The following is a 21,198-nucleotide window of genomic DNA, read 5'->3' as shown; positions in this document are numbered from 1 at the left end:
CCACTGACTCCAGTGCGTGCCCACGTGTACGGCCGACGTTATGTGACCGGTTGCTAGACGCGGAGCGGTCCTAGCCTAGCAACCAGTCACTCGGGTGGCCCAGTAGCAGCGGACTACACGCTGAATAGCCTCAGGCGGCTAATGGGAACGGCGTTCCCATTGTGGAAATAGTACAGGAACGCCGTTCCCATGTGTTCCCGCAGGACTCAAGCTCTGGGTTTAGGTAGCTTGAAACTACTCCACGGGCCCAACCACAGATACCGCATTTACCCGATCCTGATGAACCGGCAACCGCGGACACAAATATCTGGAGGTGGCATCTTCTCCAGGTGATGGGAGATGCCAAATAGCCCTCCAAATCTCACGTTCTCTTCTGGGCCATAGTCTGTGGGTAGAAGGCGAGCCCACAGCCCCTTCCAAAACACACAATGACAGTGGGTTCTGTCACATTTCTCCCCTTTTAAAAACAGACTAAGCAGATCCCTGACCCTCAACTGTTCTGGACCTGCATTAGTCACAAATTCCCAACCCAGGCAAACAGGAAAAGGAAAAGTATGACTCTGGCGCTGGGGAGAAAAACCGCACATATGGTCTCCGGTGAATAAAACCAGCCACTGCAAAGTGGGAAAAGCTGACCGCACTTCCATGAACCAGGGCCTAGTTGCAAGTATTGGGGGAGCTGAATAATCCCCTGCCCCAATGCCAGCGCTTCAGCTGGTAGGGAGCATAGGCTGGTAGTGCTAAGTCACTGAGGAGGAAAAGGTACTTGCTTTTCTCCTGGTGTAGTTTCCAGCCGCTGGGGAGATATCGTGCAGGGATTATCTCCCGGACACTCCATCTCCTTTTCTGATGCTGGGCAGAGACCAACAGCGCTCTGCCCCATAGCCAGCACTTCTGCTGGGGAGATGAACACTGGGGTAGTGTCTAATTGCTGGGGAGGGAGAATGGTTTTCTCCACTCCCAGTGGGGATATCTTCCGCTGGGAAAACAGCTCACTGAGGTCATCCCACCCTCCCTGAGGGTGGGCAGAGGCCAGCAGCACTCTCTCCCATAGCCAGCACTTCTGCTGGGGGAATGAACATTGGGGTAGTGTCCAATTGCCCTTAGCCTTGTCATAGAGGGACTAGGGGACAAGGAAGAACCAATGGAAACTCAACACTTGTATATTCAGACAACTACAGTTTAAAGAAGAAGTAAACCCTGATGGGTTTACTTCCTCTTTGATTCCCTGCAAAGGTAAAGCATAATGGACTACTATGCATCGCATAGTAGTCCATTATGTGTCACTTACCTGACACAGGAGCCAGCGAAGTCACCGCTGTCCCCTGTAGTCCAAAGCCTCCATCTTCTTGGTGAGTCTTGCTGCTCCAGCGCTGTCATTCGTCGGAGCCGCGATGACGTCACTCGCGCGCATGCGCACGGGAGCCACCACTTGCGGCATATAGCCGTTAAATGCGGCGCGCTCAGTGCGCCTGCACGCTGCTGTCTATGGTGCATGCGCCGTAGACAGCGGTGCCTGTCTTTCGGCAAATATCTCCTAAACCGTGTAGGTTTAGGAGATATTTCTTGGACCTATAGGTAAGCCTTAATCTAGGCTTACCTGTAGGTCAAAGTGGTTTTTAAGGGTTTACAACCACTTTTTTTTTTTTCTTTTTTTTTTTTTTGTTTACAACCACTTTAAACACATGAAGGGATTATGATAAGCAGACAGTCCCTCCTTACACAGCCCCTGCCGAGATGTGTCTCCAGACCTTTGTCTACGTGCCATGACCCAACACAATTAAACAGAGCAACAGGAGGGGGGATGGGGGAGAAGTGATGTAGCATTACATTACATTATCTCAATGCCATTTTGTCCCCAAGTCTCATAGTCCCACGCTTTGGGAATATCACCATCTTGTATGTGCCTTTATCAGTTAAAAGTACATTGTTTGTGGAATAAAAGTATATATTTAACCCAGCCAGGCCAATAAGTTTAGGTAGCCGGAAACTACTCCATGAGCTCAGCCACAGATACAGCATTCACCCGGTTCCGAGGAACTAGCGACCGCAGACACAAATGTCTAGAGATGGCATCTTCTCCAGGTGGTGGGAGGCGTCAAATAGCCCTCCAAATCTCACATTCTTTGCTGGGCCATAGTCTGTGGGTAGTAGGCGAGCACACAGCCCCTTCCAAAACACACAATGACAGTGGGTTCTGTCACAGGCTCCCTCTTTTGAAACGATGAGACGGAAGGGGAATCCCCAGCAGTATGGGACTCTATGATTTTGTAGATGTGCTGTGATAGGGCGAAGATTTTTTTCGTTTGGATAACGTGATGGGAGAAAGGTCACTAAATATCTGGATCTTTACCCCCTTATATGTAATCTGGGACTTGTTGGGCGTGGCCAGGGTTAAAGCCTCCTTACTGTCATAGATGTGAAACCGTACAATTACATCCCTGGGCCTAGCTCTGGCCAGAGGTTTAGAGTCTAAGGATCTGTGGGCCCTATCCAAATGCCAGTCAACACCCACCACCGTGGGGGCCAGTGTATTAAAAAGGCCCAGGAGATAGGGGCATAGAGTTTTGTCACCCACTGTTTCAGGGATACCTCATAAGCGCAGGTTTTGGTGCCTCTCCCTGTTCTCTAAATCCTATTTTTGCAAATATAGTTGGGAGGCTGAGTGTTTTAGGGTAGAGTTTTCTTCCTCAAGAACCTGTACATAATTCACCAGCTCATCAAACTTATTCTCCAATGCAACAGTACGCTCACCTACTTGGGTGATTTCCCCCCACAGTTCCAGAGAGATCTTGCCCACCTCCGCCTCAATGTTGCGGGTGATTTGTTGCAGGAGGTTCTGCAACTTGTCATCCAGTATTTCCGGGGTTAAAATAGCCTGACAGGGGGAGGCTTAGTCCCAGGCATAGGTTTAGTAGTGAGATTACTGGCTTCCTCTGTTCCCGATCGTGGCCCAAACAGCGGATAATAGCAAAGTTGCTGCTGCCCAATCTTTCCCATGGGGTGCCCAAGGAGTGGTGGAGATGGTTAGGCTTACCCCGATGCTTTTGCAGGACAGTGTATCTGCACGGTGGTCACGGAGAGCAGACGGGACCTGGAGCTCACTCACAACATATTCGCCATGTCAGAAGCTGCGTATGCGCCCCCGTCATAATAATACCTTCAACTACACACCAATTTTCCCTGTTGGTCTTCCACCTTGACCAGATTGCATAGACTTCCTGGAAATCCCACAACCTATCATTTTATAATTTTTCAAATAGGATTCTTGGAGCTTCGTCCTTTCCTTTGCAGAAATTACCACTACAATCTTGGTGCCATACACCAATACATGACCCCCTTTCCCTTCATATGATCAGGATGGATATGGGCCTTTTCTCTATCTACAATCTTTGAATTATGTGGTTTGAGCTGCACGACCCGAGAGGTGGCCATGATGTTTTATTAGTACTCATGATTGTATGATGATTTAAATGTGTCAATTTCCCTTACTTTTTTCTAAAATAAATAAATATTTTGATAATTTGATATACAGCGGACTGTGGCAATTTTTTCGTTCACGAATGATGATGATTGAGCCTAATCGGGTTTTTATTTTTAAGTAACACGCCCTAGAAAACAACTCCTAACCTATTTTTTTTTTTTTCTTGCTAAGGTTATCAAGTCTGTAGAGTCAGAGGTGGTCGCCACATTGAACATCTCCATAGAGAATGCAGGGGAAACCGTAGTGAAGAGCACTAAAGTTCTGGTGAAGAAGACAAGATCCAGCCTTCTAGTTCAGACAGACAAAGCTGTGTACAAACCAGGACAAACTGGTAACTGTTCCATCAAAATTTTCAGGCATGTTCTATTCCAGGAAATAAGCAAAACAGTTAGATGCACGTGCCATGTACAATAGTCTACGCCAGGGTCATTGCTAGACCTGAAAGCCCAGGTGTATATGCAATACACAGAGCAAGGCCATGAAAATGGCAATCATAATATATTTTTTTAACCAAAGACTATTAAAAACAATACAACTTTTATTATTTTTTGCTGCTATGGATGTACATCATAAGGTAGTACAGAACCATTTTCAGCTTGTAGGCGGGTGCAGTCTACATTCTCCACTGTAGGCGGTGCTCGTCTGCAGCAGCTACAGAGGAGTAGGGAGAGAGCAAGGCCGTGTTTACCTCTTCAGGAAGCTTCCCATTTGGGCTAGACCAGCCAGGCCGTACTTTGCTCCTCGTGGCAGACACTGTCGGTATCCCAGAGTCTTTTGATCACTGTTTATATGCTGTATGGTTGTAAGTGGCATAAGAAGTGTGAGCCTCCTGCCGGGCTGTTTGTGCTGTTGACCTAGTGCTTCAATACAATGCTTTCTGCAAATTGGGACTCTGAGTGTTTACTGCCTACCACACTTCTTTGCACCTACACAACAAGCTGGCCAGGTCAGTAAGCCTTGTGTTGGTTGCATCCCTCCTTCTATAACTTCATGGTTACTTCACTGACCATGACGTTATAGGAGAACTGTGTCCCAGACTCTGATGGTTAAAAAACATGTCATGTTACCAACCCCTTCCTTTCCTGAATGAACACAATGAGTGATCAGTACCAATCACTCCTGTGTTCATTCATAACTTAAGTTGTGTTATCTATCAGGGGTTATTTTAGACCCCTGACATTTCACCAACCCCCAAATTGGTTCATTACAGTTTTGCATACCTTTGTTTTTCCCCTTTTTGAAAATCCTTTGAGGAGAGAGCTGGGCGTGTGGCCAAGCAGTGCTGTGCGTGTCTATGGACGCACACAGCCTGCACAGAAGCACACCTACATGAGTGCCTCCATAGTACACCATCTGCTATGGGAGCACCCACAGGAAGAAAGGGGGGGGGACTGCCAAAGAATAGGTAAGGGACAACTCTGTGCAATATCGTTGCACAGAGCAGGTAAATATACCCTCTTTTTTTATTTAAAAAAATAAAATAACATTTTGCCTTTAGAATCACTTTACGCCTCCTACAAAGTCCAAATATATTTCATTGGACCAGAAATCCCATGGCTTAGATGATGAAAACCTTGAACTTAAACCCTGGAAAGACTTTTTAAATAACTAGGATAGATCCCATCAAATTATAACATTTTATATTTGTCTTTTACAGTAAACTTCAGAATTCTATCCATTAATGAAGATCTTAAACCCAAAGATACTGTGGTAAGTAAATGTCTTTGGGAGAAGTGTGTGTGTGTGTGTGTGTGTGTGTGTGTGTGTGTGTGTGTGTGTGTGTGTGTGTGTGTGTGTGTGTGTGTGTTATATCAGGAAATCTTTAACTAGCCTAGCAGAAGCACCATCCCAATCTTCAGTGTGGTGTAACCGGTGTGGATTATAGATCTCTGCCAGGAACAGAGGGATAAAAAAAAGTCTGATCCTGGTGTTTAAGAGGCTGAATAGAGAACCCGCTGTATTCTGAGTACAGAAAGGTGCTATCATTGTGCATCTCAACACTAAACTGGCACAAGCTAAATGCAGACACCTAGTAAAAAGGGATGCTTAATTATGGAAACCTTAACTTCAACCTATCGGTCAATGAGGTAGCCCATTTCATTGAGTGACCAATTGAAAGCCGGGTGGGAAATGGCACAAGCAAGCTGTAACTGTGCTCTGGCCAGCCTTTACATTACTGAGCCCCCTTGGGTTTAAGGTTCCTAAAGGTGCACTTAGATTAGCCTTCCTCAACTAGAATTTCTCCATCTGATGATATTAGAGATGGGCTGAACGACCCCCTGTTCTGTTCGCAGCAGAACTTTCTACATCGCAAATGGTTGGAACCGAATAATGAACCCCATTGAAGTCTATGGGACCCAAACTGTAAAACTCAGTGCCCATTTTGAAGGCTTATATGCAAGTAATTTGGCATACAATGGTAATGGGGTCCGGGTACTGCCCTGGGGGACATGTATCAATGAAAAAAAAGTTTGTAAAAAACATAATTTTTAAAATTTACTGATGCTTAAGGTGAAACTATAAAAATTAGAAATAACAATAAAAAAATGAGAAAATCCTTTAAATAGCTGTATACAGTATCTCACAAAAGTGAATACACCCCTCACATTTTTTTTAAATATTTTATTATATCTTTTCATGTGACAACACTGAAGAAATTACACTTTGCTACAATGTAAAGTAGTGAGTGTACACCTTGTATAAATAAATATATATACATTTTCTGTTATTTTCCCTCAAAAATAACTCAACATACAGCCATTAACCACTTAAGCCCCCGACCATTTTGCTGGCCAAAGACCAGAGCAATTTTTGCGATTCGGCACTGCATCGCTTGTGAAGCTCACCAGAGCTTCACAGGTTGCCACTGGAGTCCTCTTCTACTCCTCCATGATGACATGACAGAGCTGGTGAATGTTAGAGACCTTGCACTCCTCCACCTTCCGTTTGAGGATGCCCCACAGATGCTCAATAGGGATTAGGTCTGGAGAAATTCTTGGCCAGTCCTTCACCTTTACCCCCAACTTCTTTAGCAAGGCAGTGGTCTTCTTGGAGGTGTATTTGGGGTTGTTATCATGTTGGATTACTGCCCTGTGGCCCAGTCTCCGAAGGGAGGGGATCATGTTCTGCTTCAGAATGTAACAGTAGATGTTGGCATTCACGGTTCCCTCAATGAACTGTAGCTCCCCAGAAATAGCAGCACTCATGCAGCCCCAGATCATGACACTCCCACCACCATGCTTGACTGTAGGCAAGACACACATCTTTTTACTCCTCACCTGGTTTCCATCACACACGCTTCACACCATCTGAACCAAATAAGTTTATCTTGGTCTCATCAGACCACAGGACATGGTTCCAGTAATCCATGTCCTTAGGCCGCTTACACACGCGCGGACTGTTTGCCCAACCTTGTTCGTCAAACAGTTTCGGCAAACAGTCCGCTCAAAATTTGCATGAGCGGACTTGCCCACACACGAGCGGACTGTTTCAGCAAACTGTTTGCCAAACAGTTCGCTCAACTTTTGAAATGAACGGACTCGCCCACGTAAGGAGGAGGCAAATCCGCCCATTTCGAGCGCGTGTACAGGTAGGCGGGGCCCGCGAAGGAGACGTCGCGGGCTCCGCCGCCTGGAATGGGCTTAAAGGGGAACCCCAACGCCGAAAAAAATCGGCGTGGGGGTTCCCCCAAAGTCCACACCAGACCCTTGTCCGAGCACGCTACCCGGCCGGCCAGGAAAGGGGGGGCGAGCGAGCGCGCCCCCCCTCCTGAGCCGTACCAGGCCGCGTGCCCTCAACATGGGGAGGTGCCTTGGGGAAGGGGGGGCCGCGCGGCCCCCCCACCCCAAAGCACCTTGTCCCCATGTTGATGAGGACAAGGGCCTCTTCCCGACAACCCTGGCCGTTGGTTGTCGGGGTCTGCGGGCGGGGGGCTTATCGGAATCCGGGAGCCCCCTTTAAGAAGGGGGCCCCCGGATACCGGCCCCCACCCTATGTGAATGAGTATGGGGTACAATGTACCCCTACCCATTCACCTGTGAAATAAAGTACAAAAAAAAACACAACACAGGGAAAAAATATTTTATTGCACAGCTCCGGGGGGTCTTCCGTCTTCGGGGGTCTTCTCGCCGGACTCCTCCGCTATCTGTGTGTAGCTCTTTTACTAGCGGAGGAGTCCGGCTTTCTTCCTCCCCGCCGCCGGCCTCTTCTCCCGACTTCGGGGGTCTTGTCCCCCTCTTCGGTTCTTCTGCCGGGCCACCGCGCCTTCTTGTAGCTCTTTTACAGGCGGTGGCCCGGTCTTCTGTCGCCGCTGCCTTCCGTTCTTCTGTCGCCGCCTTCGGTTCTTCTGCCGGGCCACCGCGCCTTCTTGTAGCTCTTTTACAGGCGATGGCCCGGTCTTCTGTCGCCGCTGTCGTCGCCGCCGCCGCCGCCTTCCGTTCTTGTTCTTCTTCTTGTTGTTCTTCTTCTTCTCCTGGAGATGTTGACTCGACGAGCTCTCCGGCCGGAATGCCAGAGCCGCGCTGTGCGGTCACTTATATAGTGACAATGGGGCGGTGTCACATGGTATATGTCACATGGGTTGGTCACATGGTGACCCCGCCCCCTTACGATGTCATAGTCCCCATGTGACATCAACCCATGTGACCAACCCATGTGACATATACCATGTGACACCGCCCCATTGTCACTATATAAGTGACCGCACAGCGCGGCTCTGGCATTCCGGCCGGAGAGCTCGTCGAGTCAACATCTCCAGGAGAAGAAGAAGAAGAACAAGAACAAGAACGGAAGGCGGCGGCGGCGGCGACGACAGCGGCGACAGAAGACCGGGCCACCGCCTGTAAAAGAGCTACAAGAAGGCGCGGTGGCCCGGCAGAAGAACCGAAGAGGGGGACAAGACCCCCGAAGTCGGGAGAAGAGGCCGGCGGCAGGGAGGAAGAAAGCCGGACTCCTCCGCTAGTAAAAGAGCTACACACAGATAGCGGAGGAGTCCGGCGAGAAGACCCCCGAAGACGGAAGACCCCCGGAGCTGTGCAATAAAATATTTTTTCCCTGTGTTGTGTTTTTTTTTGTACTTTATTTCACAGGTGAATGGGTAGGGGTACATTGTACCCCATACTCATTCACATAGGGTGGGGTGCCGGTATCCGGGGGCCCCCTTCTTAAAGGGGGCTCCCGGATTCCGATAAGCCCCCCGCCCGCAGACCCCGACAACCAACGGCCAGGGTTGTCGGGAAGAGGCCCTTGTCCTCATCAACATGGGGACAAGGTGCTTTGGGGTGGGGGGGCCGCGCGGCCCCCCCTTCCCCAAGGCACCCCCCCATGTTGAGGGCACGCGGCCTGGTACGGCTCAGGAGGGGGGGCGCGCTCGCTCGCCCCCCTTTCCTGGCCGGCCGGGTAGCGTGCTCGGACAAGGGTCTGGTGTGGACTTTGGGGGAACCCCCACGCCGATTTTTTTCGGCGTTGGGGTTCCCCTTTAAGCCCATTCCAGGCGGCGGAGCCCGCGACGTCTCCTTCGCGGGCCCCGCCTACCTGTACACGCGCTCGAAATGGGCGGACTTTCCGAGCGGGAACAGTCCGCTCATTTCGAAAGTACAGCGGACAGGCCCACACACGGGCGGACTGTTCGCTCAAACACAGTTTCAGCGGACAGTTTTTCGGAATTTCCGAAAGACTTTGTCCGTCCAACTGTCCGCTGAAACTGTCCGCTGAAAGCCCACACACGAGCGGACTGTCCGCCCAAACACTGTTCAGCGGACAAGGTTGGGCGAACAGTCCGCCCGTGTGTACGCGGCCTTAGTCTTCTTGTCTTCAGCAAACTGTTTGTGGGCTTTCTTGTGCATCATCTTTAGAAGAGGCTTCCTTCTGGGACGACAGCCATGCAGGCAAATTTGATGCAGTGTGCGGCCTGTGGTCTGAGCACTGACAGGCTGACCCCTCACCCCTTCAACCTTTGCAACAATGCTGGCAGCACTCATACGTCTATTTCCCAAAGACAACCTCTGGATATAATGTGGGGCATATGCACTTAACTTCTTTGCTTGACCATGGCGAGGCCTGTTTTGAGTGGAACTTGTCCTGTTAAACCTCTGTATGGTCTTGGCCACCAAGCTCCAGCTCAGTTTCAGGGTCTTTGCAATCTTCTTATAGCCTAGGCCATCTTTATGTATAGCAGCAATTCTTTTTTTCAGATCCTCAGACAGTTATTTGCCATGAGGTGCCATGTTGCACTTGAGGTGACCAGTATGAGAGAGTGAGAGCGATAACACCAAATTTATACACACCTGCATCACCTTCACACCTAAGACCTTGCAACACTAATGAGTCACATGACACTGGGGGAGGAAAAATGGCTAATTGGGCCCAATTTGGACATTTTCACTTAGGGGGTGTACTCACTTCTGTTGCCAGCGGTTTATACATTAACTGCTTTGTGTTGAGTTATTTTGAAGAGACAGCAAATTTACACTGTTATAGAAGCTGTACACTCTCTACTTTACATTGTAGAAAAGTACAATTTGTTCAGTGTTGTCACATGAAAAGATAAAATAAAATATTTACAAAAATGTGAGGGTGTACTCACTTTTGTGAGATACTGTAGTGCCTGGGGGGTCCCTTCAGTCTGCCTGTAATGTGACACATCTGTACTGTGTATAGGGCCTGCTGCAGTAATAATGACATATATAAAGCCAACAAAAATTAAATTTTCCATTCAAGCTTTCTTTATTTTTTAAACAATGGCTTGGGTAGCCAATCTGTATGATGAGGCCAACATTTTGTGCACTCGGAACAAGATTCAAGATTTTTTGAATAAATTCTGGTGTCTCTTTCACAGACTTTAGATAGAAGTAACCGGTGCAGAAAAAATAGGCTTTGGTTGTCAGTGGTGCCTTCACACCGTAACCCTATAGAGGTACTCTTAATGAAAGCAACAATTGGCCTTGCTGTCAAATATTGAAATTGTATGCACCTGTCAATCAGGTGTGTAAAAAGTAGTCCTTAGGTGTTAATTGTGCCCATAAAACCTACACCAAAGAAATTTCTTCTAGATGAAATCAACACCCACAAAGCTAGGCAGCCTAGACAGTCTTTCAGAGATTCCAGATCCAGAAAGCACTTAATCAGCACCAGGGTCTTGATAGCTGCTGCTAATCCAGGACTAATTAATTTTGATAAATGTCAGCCAGTCCACGGAGTCTGTGGACAGACACGCACTCTTATCTGTCACAAAACCTCTGGCAGGACTGAATGCCCATTCAGAAAGCATGCTGGATGCAGGGCAGCCCAGCAGCTCAATTGCATACAGGGCAAGTTCTGACCAGTGGTCTATTCTCCTGACCCAGTAACCCAGTGGATCGTCAACTGGAAAGCTCTCCATGTCTGCTTTTGCCCCTAGATAATCTCCCACCATATGATGCAGACAATGCCAATATGATGTGGAAGCTGACAACCTGGGTGTGAGGATTAAAAAATGTTTAGGATGCATCACTAAGGAGGCCCCCTTCTTCACCGCTCCTCTCTTGACCATCAGAAGCCTCAAAACTTTTTCCATCAAACTTTAACCTACCAGAGTCATAAATGGCATTACATAAACTCCTCTTTAAGTTGTCCTCAAGAGATTTCATCTTCTGCTTCATCTGTGGGGACAGGATGAGTTCCGAGACTTTCCCCTTGTAACGGTGGTCAAGGAGGGTAGCCAACCAATTGTAATCCTTCTCCTTGATGCCACGTCTTCTCGGATCCTTCCGCAGGCTTTGAAGGATGAGGAAGCCCATGCACCACAAGTTTGCCGAGGCATAAGAAGGAGATCCTTGGGGTCACTGAAGATTACAGTATCTGGAACTGCCTCCTCCCAGCCACGTACTACTCCCAAGGGTCCTGGGGATGGAAAGCCATCTCTTTAGAGTCAACGTATGACTTGCTCTGCTTCAATGCCTTCAAAACTTCCAGGATCCTCCTCTCTCTTCTCTTGTGCATTCTGTGGAGGGGCAGAAATGGTGTCTGCATAAAGAGAGCCTTGAGAAGAAAGGAAGTCTTCCTCTACTCTGACTCCAATGCCCTGTCCATAATGTCATGCAGAGTCTACTCCAGCAGGAACACAATAGGGATTGTGTCACTGATGCATGCATTGTCACGGGTCACCATCCTTGTGGCCTCCTCAAATGATGACAGTAAAGTGAATGCATCCTTTAACAGCAGCCATTGTCATTGTGCCACCTGTTGTTGTGCCATACTCACTGGTACTCGTTGATGGCCCTCTGCTGCATGTGCATATGGGCATGTCACAAATCAAGCGGTTTACGGGCAGGTGGAATTCCTACTGAATTTCAACCAATCGAGCACTAAACAAAATAAAGGTGTGTTGCGCTACAGTGATTGATATTAAAAATACTGAAAAAAATTATCAATAGATAAACAGTCCAGAAAAATCAGTCTCTCAAATGGACCATAAATGGTCAAATGAAGCAAAGAAAGACATGCCTCTGGGTGTAGAGATAACATACACTTTAATTATAAAAACATATTTAATACAGACAACTCACATATTGGATGTGATGTATGAGCATTCAGCCACTTTAAAAGATGAGCATGGATGTGGTAATCTGATAGTCCGTCAAGCTGAGGCGCTGTAGCCGCTAGCGGCCAGGAAGTGGCACAGACGCCGGCCGTGGAGCGCAGTTCAAAGCAGCACGAAGTCTGGAGTGCAGGCGGAGAGAGATGACCTCATGAGGTAGGCGTACAGGCTGAGATCATTTGACAGCCGCGCTCCTTCATCAAGCAAGTGGGACAACTACAAATACTGATATATATATATATAGACCATGCACAGGAGGAGGGGGAGGAGGCACTTAAAATACAGGTGCAGAGGATTACAAATCTTAGTTGCAAAAAAAAAAAAGAAAAGAAAAAGTGTCAGCGAAAACGGGAAATAAGATAAAAATGAATTGGAAATGGAAGATGAATAATAAAAATAATAAAAATAAGAAAATAAAAATAATATTAAAAATAAATAAATAAAGATAATGAATGTAAAAATAAAATGGAAAATCGAATAGATATAACAATGAACAGTGGAATAACAGTGGAACTCGTTGAAAGGTACTTTGCTGCAGAAAACCTGGTCACCACCCCTACAACTGCGCGGACTTTCCACCCAAAGCCACGGTCTCCCCAGGCAACCAGTAAGAAGAGGGTGGTAAAGAAGTGGGTGGTAAAGATGGCAAGGAAATAGGGGGGAGGAATTTTATTTCCAGGATTGAAGTTTGGCATCCCAAACAAGGGAAGCAATTGCCTATCAGCAAACCAAACTGGGGAAACGTCAGGTGTTTTCGTTGCCAAGAACTGGGACATGTTGCAGCAAATTGTCCATTGACAGATGAACTGATGCAGTGCGATTTTTCCATTAGGAGACAGTCTATGTTTTCAGCTGTTTCATGTGCTGCAGCACCAAATATGGGAAAACCAATGTGCCAAATGACTGTTAATGATAAGCCTATTACAGCCTTGCTGGACTCTGGAAGTCTAGTGAATTTGGTTACAGCTGAAATGATTGAACCTGTGAATTGTCATGCTAAAAAAATTGCTGTGATCTGGTACGGTGACCCATCAGGTTGGACTTGTCCCCAACTTGGTGCACAGGGCCATCATTGGTAGGGACTTCCCTAAGTTTTGGGAACTGTGGGATCGTCCCGACCCGGTCGCAGTACCTGACTCAGTGGCAGAGCCAGAACTCCTGGCCACTACTGACAAGGTGGGTACAGGGGATTCCTCTCAGGGCTCCCCAGGTTTTCCTCTATCGGTTATGGCAGGAGAACTGGAGGAGTCTGAGGAAGTCCCCACCACCAGTAGAGCTGAATCCGAGCCTACGTTGGAGTTTGCTGACCTTAATGTGCCCAAAGTAAATTTTGGTACTGAGCAAAGAAAAGACCAGACCCTTGCCCAGGCCTGGGAAAATGTAACAGTGATTAATGAGGAACCTGTTGAACCAGGGGACAGGCCCTGTTTTCCTTATTTCAGCAGCAATGAGGATTTACTGTATCATGTATGTAAAATGAATGATGAAGTGATTGAACAGTTGGTGGTCCCTAAGCCATACAGACGGGTGGTGTTGGAACTTGCCCATGTGCACTTGCTAGGAGGCCATTTAGGGGTTGAAAAACTACTGAAAGGGTGTTGCGTAGGTTTTACTGGCCCGGGGTACAGAAAGATATTGAGAATTATTGTCAATCCTGTCCTGTGTGTCAGATGTCAGCCCCACTACCCCACTTCCAAAGTCCTTTAGTGCCATTACCTATTATTGAAGTGCCCTTTGAGAGGATTGCCATGGACCTTGTGGGTCCACTCCCCAAGTCTGCCCGGGGTCATCAGCATATCCTAGTAATCATGGATTATGCTACCCGTTACCCTGAAGTGGTTCCCTTACGCACCGTGTCTGCTAAAAACATTGCCAAAGAGCTGTTTATGGTGTTCAGTCGGGTGGGCATCCCTAAAGAAGTCCTTACAGACCAAGGCCCCCCATTTATGCCGCGAAAAACTAGGGAGCTGTGCAAGTTGTTTAAGGTGACACAGTTGCGAACCTCAGTGTACCATCCTCAAACGGATGGCTTGGTGGAACGCTTCAATAAGATGTTAAAGAGCATGTTAAAAAAGGTTGTTGACAAGGATGGGAAAAACTGGGACTTCCTAATACCATACTTGATGTTTGCCATCATAGAGGTTCCCCAGTCCTCTACGAGGTACTCTCCATTTGAGTTGCTTTATGGGAGACACCCTCTGGGACTTTTAGACATAGCCAAAGAAACTTGGGAGGGGGAGCAGACACCCCATAAAAGTGTCATTGAGCACATCGCTCAAATGCTGGAGAGGATTGCAGCAATCATGCTGATGGTAAAAGAACACTTACTGCAGGCCGAGGCAGCCCAACAGAGAATATACAACAGGGGGGCCCAACTCCGGATTTTCTCACCTGGTGACAGGGTCCTGGTGTTGGTTCCTACTATTGAGAGCAAGTTCCTGGCTAAGTGGCAGGGTCCCTTTGAAGTAATTGAAAGAGTTGGGGAAGTCAACTACAAGGTGTATCAACCAGGAAAAAGGAAGCCCGAGCAGGTTTACCATGTAAACCTGTTAAAGCCCTGAAAGGATAGACTGGCGTTAACTGCGAGGTCCCTCCCTGTAACGCCTAAGGGTACTGAGTCCCCTCTGATCCCTGAGGTCACAATTCCAGATACCTTGTCCTGTTCCCAAAAACATGAAGCTAGAGAGTTCCTGATAAGGAATAGAGAGAAATTTTCAGAGTTACCTGGCATGACGTCAGCAGTTGAGCATGATATTATTACTGAACCTGGGATACGTGTCAAGCTCAAACCGTACAGAATTCCTGAAGCCAAGAGAAAAGACATCAACAATGAAGTTAAAAGAATGTTGGAGCTAGATGTTATTGAGGAATCCAATAGTGACTGGTCTAGCCCCATCGTGTTAGTCCCAAAACCGGATGGCACTTGGAGGTTCTGTAATGACTTCAGGAAGCTTAATGCAGTGACAAAGTTTGACACATACCCAATGCCCAGAGTAGACGAACTTATAGACCAACTTGGCAAAGCTCGCTATATTACCACTTTGGACTTGACAAAAAGGTATTGGCAAATACCCCTGACTGGTAACGCCAAAGAGAAGATTGCATTTGTGACCCCGAAGGGTTCATTTCAATATAAAAAAATGCCTTTTGGGTTGCAAAATACCCCCGCGGCATTTCAGAGGGCCATGGATAGGACCCTAAGACCCCACCGATGATATGCAGCAGCCTATTTAGATGACATAATGGTATATAGCACTGACTGGGAGTCTCGCTTGCCTCGTGTCCAGGCTGTCCTTGATTCCCTCTTCAAAGAAGGTTTTACAGCAAATCCAAAAAAATGTGCCATTGGTCTAGAGGAAGCCAAGTATTTGGGCTACACTATTGGCCGTGGTGTCATAAAACCTCAAGTGAGTAAAATAGAAGCCATCCAGGAGTGGCCACGTCCTGCAAACAAGAAGCAGGTCAGGGCCTTTCTTGGCATTACGGGGTATTATAGAAGATTTATTCCAAATTTTGCAACTATAGCTGCCCCTCTGACAGACCTGACGAAAGGTAAAGACTCTGTAATGGTGAAATGGTCCTCAGTAGCAGAGGAGTCTTTCCAAGTCCTGAAGAAGGCTCTTTGTGCACAGCCAGTACTGTACTCCCCCGATTTCTCCAAAGATTTTTTGGTTCAGACGGATGCGTCTGATGTTGGTATCGGGGCAGTACTATCGCAGGTACACAATGGGGAAGAACACTCTGTGGTATACCTAAGCAGAAAGCTCAATGACCATGAGAAAAAGTATGCAGTCATTGAAAAGGAATGTTTAGCCATAAAGTGGGCCGTGGATGTGCTCAGATACTATTTGTTAGGGCGCCAGTTTGAGTTAGTAACTGACCATGCTCCCCTGAAATGGATGGCCCAAAAGAAGGAGACTAATAGACGGGTGAACCGGTGGTTTTTGGCTCTACAGGATTACTCCTTCACCGTAAAACACAGGCCAGGTGTTGAGATGGGGAATGTAGATGCCCTGTCCTGTGTTCACTCTTGTTGGGCCACAGGTGTTCTAACCCTGGGGTTGAAACAAGGGGGGAGGATATGTAGCAGAGCATCCCAGAGAGAGCCAGGAAAAGTCCTGTTTGGGGTTTATATGTCTCCCAGGCTCCTCTCATACACATTCAGAAATCTGTGATCCATGATCCAGTTCGGGTCTTGGTCCTCTTCCCCAGGCTAATTTAAGCTCACCTGAGCAGACAGCCTTTGCTCTCTGCCTGGGACATACAGACCATGTTGGTTTGTGAAGAGGAAAAGGTTAGTAAAAGCGGTAGGCTTGTTCAGCCTGGTAGTGAGGGCCTGCCTATTGTATAGTTAGAGCCGAGACACAGCTAGGATTTGTGTTTTGCTATTTTTTCATTTGTTTGTTTTCTGGAACACTGTACAGCACCTATCTATGGACTTATATATAACACCAAAATAAACACAGCACTGTTTGTCACTACATCCCTGTATTTGGTATCTATGCCTGAGAAACTGCTCATCCTAGGGAGGTTTGTACCTGCTACCTGTCCCCCAGGTTACAATATATATATATATATATATATATATATATATATATATATATATATATATATAAACATGTGCGTGCACCTTGAGGTAACGGTGCACGCCAGTGTTTTAGTTACTATTTTACATCTTTGGGAAAAGGAATGCACATTAAACACATGCGCACGCGCACACACACACAGGTGCACGCATATATGCGCTCAGATACCCATGAATATACATGCGTGCACACGTGTGCGCCACAGGACAACAATGCACAACAATGTTTTGATAGCTATTTATAAGAGGAGAAGCGCATATTGTACTACACATATATTGGCACATGTGTCAGCTTTCCCTGTCTAAGGGCGGACAAGAGGTTTGTGCCATTATCGTACTTGATGTGCTTGAGCCAAAGTTTGAAAGGCCCAAACAGCTGAGCTGTAGGAAGTGGGCAAAGAGATAACAGCTCCACAATCTGATGGAATAGGGTGGCCGCTCTCTACTCTTCCATGATGGCTGCCTCTTTGGGGTTTTGCCTCACCCTTCTCTCCTTTGCTCTCTCCGTTACTCTAGACACATGACTTCATCATCATCATCCCCTCCTTCCTCGTTATCACTGGAGACAACTTGGCAATAAGCTGTTGCTCACCAGTAGTTCTCCTGTCTGTAGGCTCATGTTGCCACATTCCTCAACCTCAGAACCAAGATCTGAATCAAGTAATGGCTGTGCTTTGTCATAGAGTAAGTGGCTGATGTTGTGTTCAAATAACTCAGGTGTCTCCTCCATGCCTGATGCTGGGGCTATGACTGGAGTAGCTGTGGACAAGGAGACAGAATAAGCCACTCTGGCAGCTGCAGTGGACTGTGCCCTAGTCTCTGCTTGGGTGATGGAGGATGAGAAGGATGATGATGGTTTAGTAAGCCAGTCCACCACCTCATCTGCATGCTGTGGCTGGATACTGTGGCTGGGCAACATCATTAAACAGAGGAAATGATGCCCTGCCTGAGGACAGGCCACATTCACCTTTGCCTGTGGACATATACACTGCTGGCCCCTCACAGTGCCATGGGAATGTCTGCCTATTCATGTTGGCCTCCTAGACATGATGGGGGGGGGGGGGGGGTGCTTATTAGAAAAATGTAATAAAGATGTGGAAATGTGTGCGTGAATGCACTTTGATCAATGGAAAGTGGTGTTTGGTGCACTTTAACTTCAGTACACACTACACAGACACATTCCACTGAGGCACTGCAATAAACTGTGGTAAATGTGCACTAATGCACTGAAATATACTGCACTGAAATGTACTGCATTAAACATGCAGTAACATACTGAAATATACTGTGTTAAACTTGCACTAATGCACTGAAATATACTGTGATAAATGCACAGTATTGCACTGAAATATACTGTGTTAAACATGTAGTAGTGCACTGAAATATACTGTGTAAAACGTGCAGTAATGCACTGAAATATTCAGCATTAAATGTGCACTAACGCACTGAAATATACTGCGTTAAATGTGTAGTAACACACTGAAATATACTGCCTCAAATGTGCAGTAATGCACTGACATATACTGCATTAACCGTGTTGTACCGCACTGAAATATATTGCGTTAAACTTGCAATAACGTATTGAAATATACAGAATTAAACGTGCAGTAATGCACTGAAATATCCTGCACGAAACCAGCCCTGTCAAAATACACTCACACTAAATTAAAAATGAATGGTCAAACTACAATCACACTGCACTATCACTAAATTCACACTAAACTTACATGCTACACTGACAATAGAATCATAATTGCACATTATAGCACACTAACTCACTAGTAGCACAGAACAGAGCCCTGTTCTATCTCTCTCCATGCCAATATCACACAGAAAATGGCCGTGATGGGAAGAATATTTTTATAGTGTGGGGTGGGACTAAAAGCAATGAGCCATGATTGGATAGAGTGATCATCACCGTGTCTAATCATGGCTCTAACAGTACCCTGATTGGCAAAACTTTCATTACTTCAGCCAATCAGGGCTTCCAGTGTACTCTGCAGTGGCGATCATTCATCAGGCCGAACAAACAGTCGAGTGCCCTGATAATTCTGGTGTTCATCGAACAGGCGAATGTTCGGCCAGAACTCATGCTCGGGCTGAACCGTTCGCCCAACTCTAGATGATAGAAGTTCCTAGAACATTGAACAACTTCTACCTCTCACATGTATAACCACTGCCAACAATCTTTTTAGTAATCTGTATCTTCCCAAGGATCCCAAATGTAAGGAGCATTCTTACCAGTGACCATCACATTAAAGCGGGAGTCCGCCGGGACTCCGCGTTTTTTTTTTTTTTTTTAAGTCAGCAGCTACAAATACTGCAGCTGCTGACTTTTAAAATAGTGACCCTTACCTGTCCAGCGCACCCGCGATGTCGGCACCCGAAGCCGATCTCTAGATCGACACTCGAGTGCTGCCGCCGCCATCTTGGGTATGGGAATCAGGAAATGGAGCCTATCGGCTTCATTTCCCGGTTCCCTACTGCGCATGCGCGAGCCGCGCTGCGCAATGAGGACGGTCCCCGCTGCCTCTGGGATCTGTGTGTTTCCCAGCAGGCAGCAGGGCACTTGCGGAAGGGGGCGGGCACTTGCGGAAAGGGGCGTAATGTACACCCCTTTCCGCAGAGAGCTAGCCCGGAAGTGAGTGCAGTTACCTGGATTATCCAGGTAACTGCACCCCCCTCCCCCCTGAAAGGTGCCAATTGTGGCGCCGGAGGGGGGGAGGAATCCGATGAGCGGAAGGTCCATTTTAGGGTGGACCTCCGCTTTAAGGTACTGTGAGCTGTAGCAATAGCAATTATTACCGGGGGCTCCTTGAGACCGGAATTTTTTTTCTAGGGTTCTTCCATGTTAAAATGTTTGAGAAAGGCTGACTTGGAGGGCTCTCTCAATGTATCTTTTTGTATCAATCAGTTGGTACTGTCACTATAATTAGTGCGATGATGATGCCGCTGCGGTTGAGCACCCCCTGCAGTGGAGAGAGCAGACTGCACCTGTCTACTTGTAGGTTGGTTGGTTTTCTGATACTATACTGGACAGATGTTATATGGCTGGTTTAGAGGCTATTAGTACTCAACAGAGTTCTTTGATAAAAGAAAATGAAAGTGTATTTCATTAAGCATATTATTTGAGCTATTAAAATATTGATTATATTGAATTATGCAATCCTTTACACTTTGAATGCTTGTTGTACATATGGGGCATGTTTAATATAAAGCAGCAAATGTCACATTCATCAAAAATTAACTACATGTGAATCAATTACCTTCATTTAAACACATGTACCAGGAAAATATACCTGCAGTGAATATTTGGTGAATGTCACACTCACTGCTTCATAAATAGGTGTAAATTAAATATAACCATGGTGTGTTTCAATATCTGTCTGTTTTCTTTCTCTTTCAGCTTCCAGTTGTAGAACTACAGGTAAAATATTTAACCCAAATGCAAATAAACTTCATCTTGTATGTAGGTAAAAAAAAAAAAATATATATATATATATATATATATATATATATATATCCTATGTTCTCTTTCCTATTTTAAGGATTCAGGAAATAACAAGATTGGTCAGTGGCTGAATGTGAGCGTCAGTCAGGGATTGGTTGAACTTTCCTTTCCCCTGTCTTTTGAGCCTCCACTGGGGGAATACTCCATTCGGGTTAAGAACACAGTCCACAGTACCTTCACCGTGGAAGAATATGGTAAGAAACTGTCCTTAAAAAATATTTATTACTCAAGGGGTCTGCCACTTTTGTCCCACTTTAAGATTTTATCTGTCCTTCAGCAACCCCAGCTGGTTGCAGTGCATGTGCCAGTCTTTGTATTGTACTACTGCGATATGGAGGATGTTCAACTCAATGGTAGATGCATTTCTTTGTGAGTCGAACTGTATTTTTATTTTCTAAATTCTAGCTCTCCTATGTACCAGTACAGCATTAATGTACTTCTTTTGCAAAAATAAAAAACATCTTTCCATTTATTCTACACATGCTTACTTAACTGTCCTCATGGATTTTTAAAAACACTTTCCATTACTTCTGCCTTACTTCCCCGACAGACTTTAGGTCATGACACAGGAAGGAGTTGAACAGCTGAGGTTAGATGATTCAGGGTGTGCACTAATGAGATCAGTGCACACCCTGCATCATCTACCCTCAGCTGTTGGCACTGACTGGATGAGGAGACAGTTTGCTGTTCCTAATCACTAGGAACAGCAGATCTCTCTCTCTCCACCCCTGTCAGAACGGGGATCTGTCTGTTTACATTGACAGATTCCCATTCTGGCGCTCTTTCCCATGATCGCGGGTGGCTGGCAGACCTTGTGGCCGCCGACCACACGCATCGGGTCCCCCGGTGTGCAGCCGGGATGCGCGCATGCCTGCTATGGTTCTTAAAGGAGCCGACGTACAGCTATGGCAATTCGCGAGAAAGAGCTGAACTGCTGCAGTATAATGACGACGACTGGTCGGCAAGGGGTTAAACTTTATTTGTTTATTTATAAAGACGATTTTTATGTGGCCTATTTGTAAAATATACAATGTGTCCCTTGT

The 21,198-nt window shown here is 46.6% G+C and overlaps 1 protein-coding gene across 2 annotated transcripts in view; it reads left to right on the top strand.

Annotated features, from left to right (window-relative positions):
• The window catches only part of LOC143930916 (alpha-2-macroglobulin-like), a 299,885-nt gene that overhangs the window by 61,397 nt on the left and 217,290 nt on the right, over positions 1-21,198 (top strand). For both annotated transcript variants that reach the window (XM_077455603.1, XM_077455602.1), the window contains exons 3-6: positions 3,656-3,815; positions 5,142-5,194; positions 20,051-20,071; positions 20,193-20,349. In XM_077455603.1, the coding sequence (XP_077311729.1) occupies positions 3,656-3,815; positions 5,142-5,194; positions 20,051-20,071; positions 20,193-20,349 (391 nt within the window). The remainder of the gene's footprint in view (positions 1-3,655; positions 3,816-5,141; positions 5,195-20,050; positions 20,072-20,192; positions 20,350-21,198) is intronic.

The sequence above is a fragment of the Lithobates pipiens genome, unplaced genomic scaffold (assembly GCF_037356315.1).
Source record: "Lithobates pipiens isolate NorthernLeopardFrog02 unplaced genomic scaffold, aLitPip1_a1.2 Scaffold_25, whole genome shotgun sequence".
NCBI lineage: Eukaryota > Metazoa > Chordata > Amphibia > Anura > Ranidae > Lithobates > Lithobates pipiens.
Note: the sequence above shows the minus strand (reverse complement) of the source record. Positions and strands in the feature narration are given on the sequence as shown.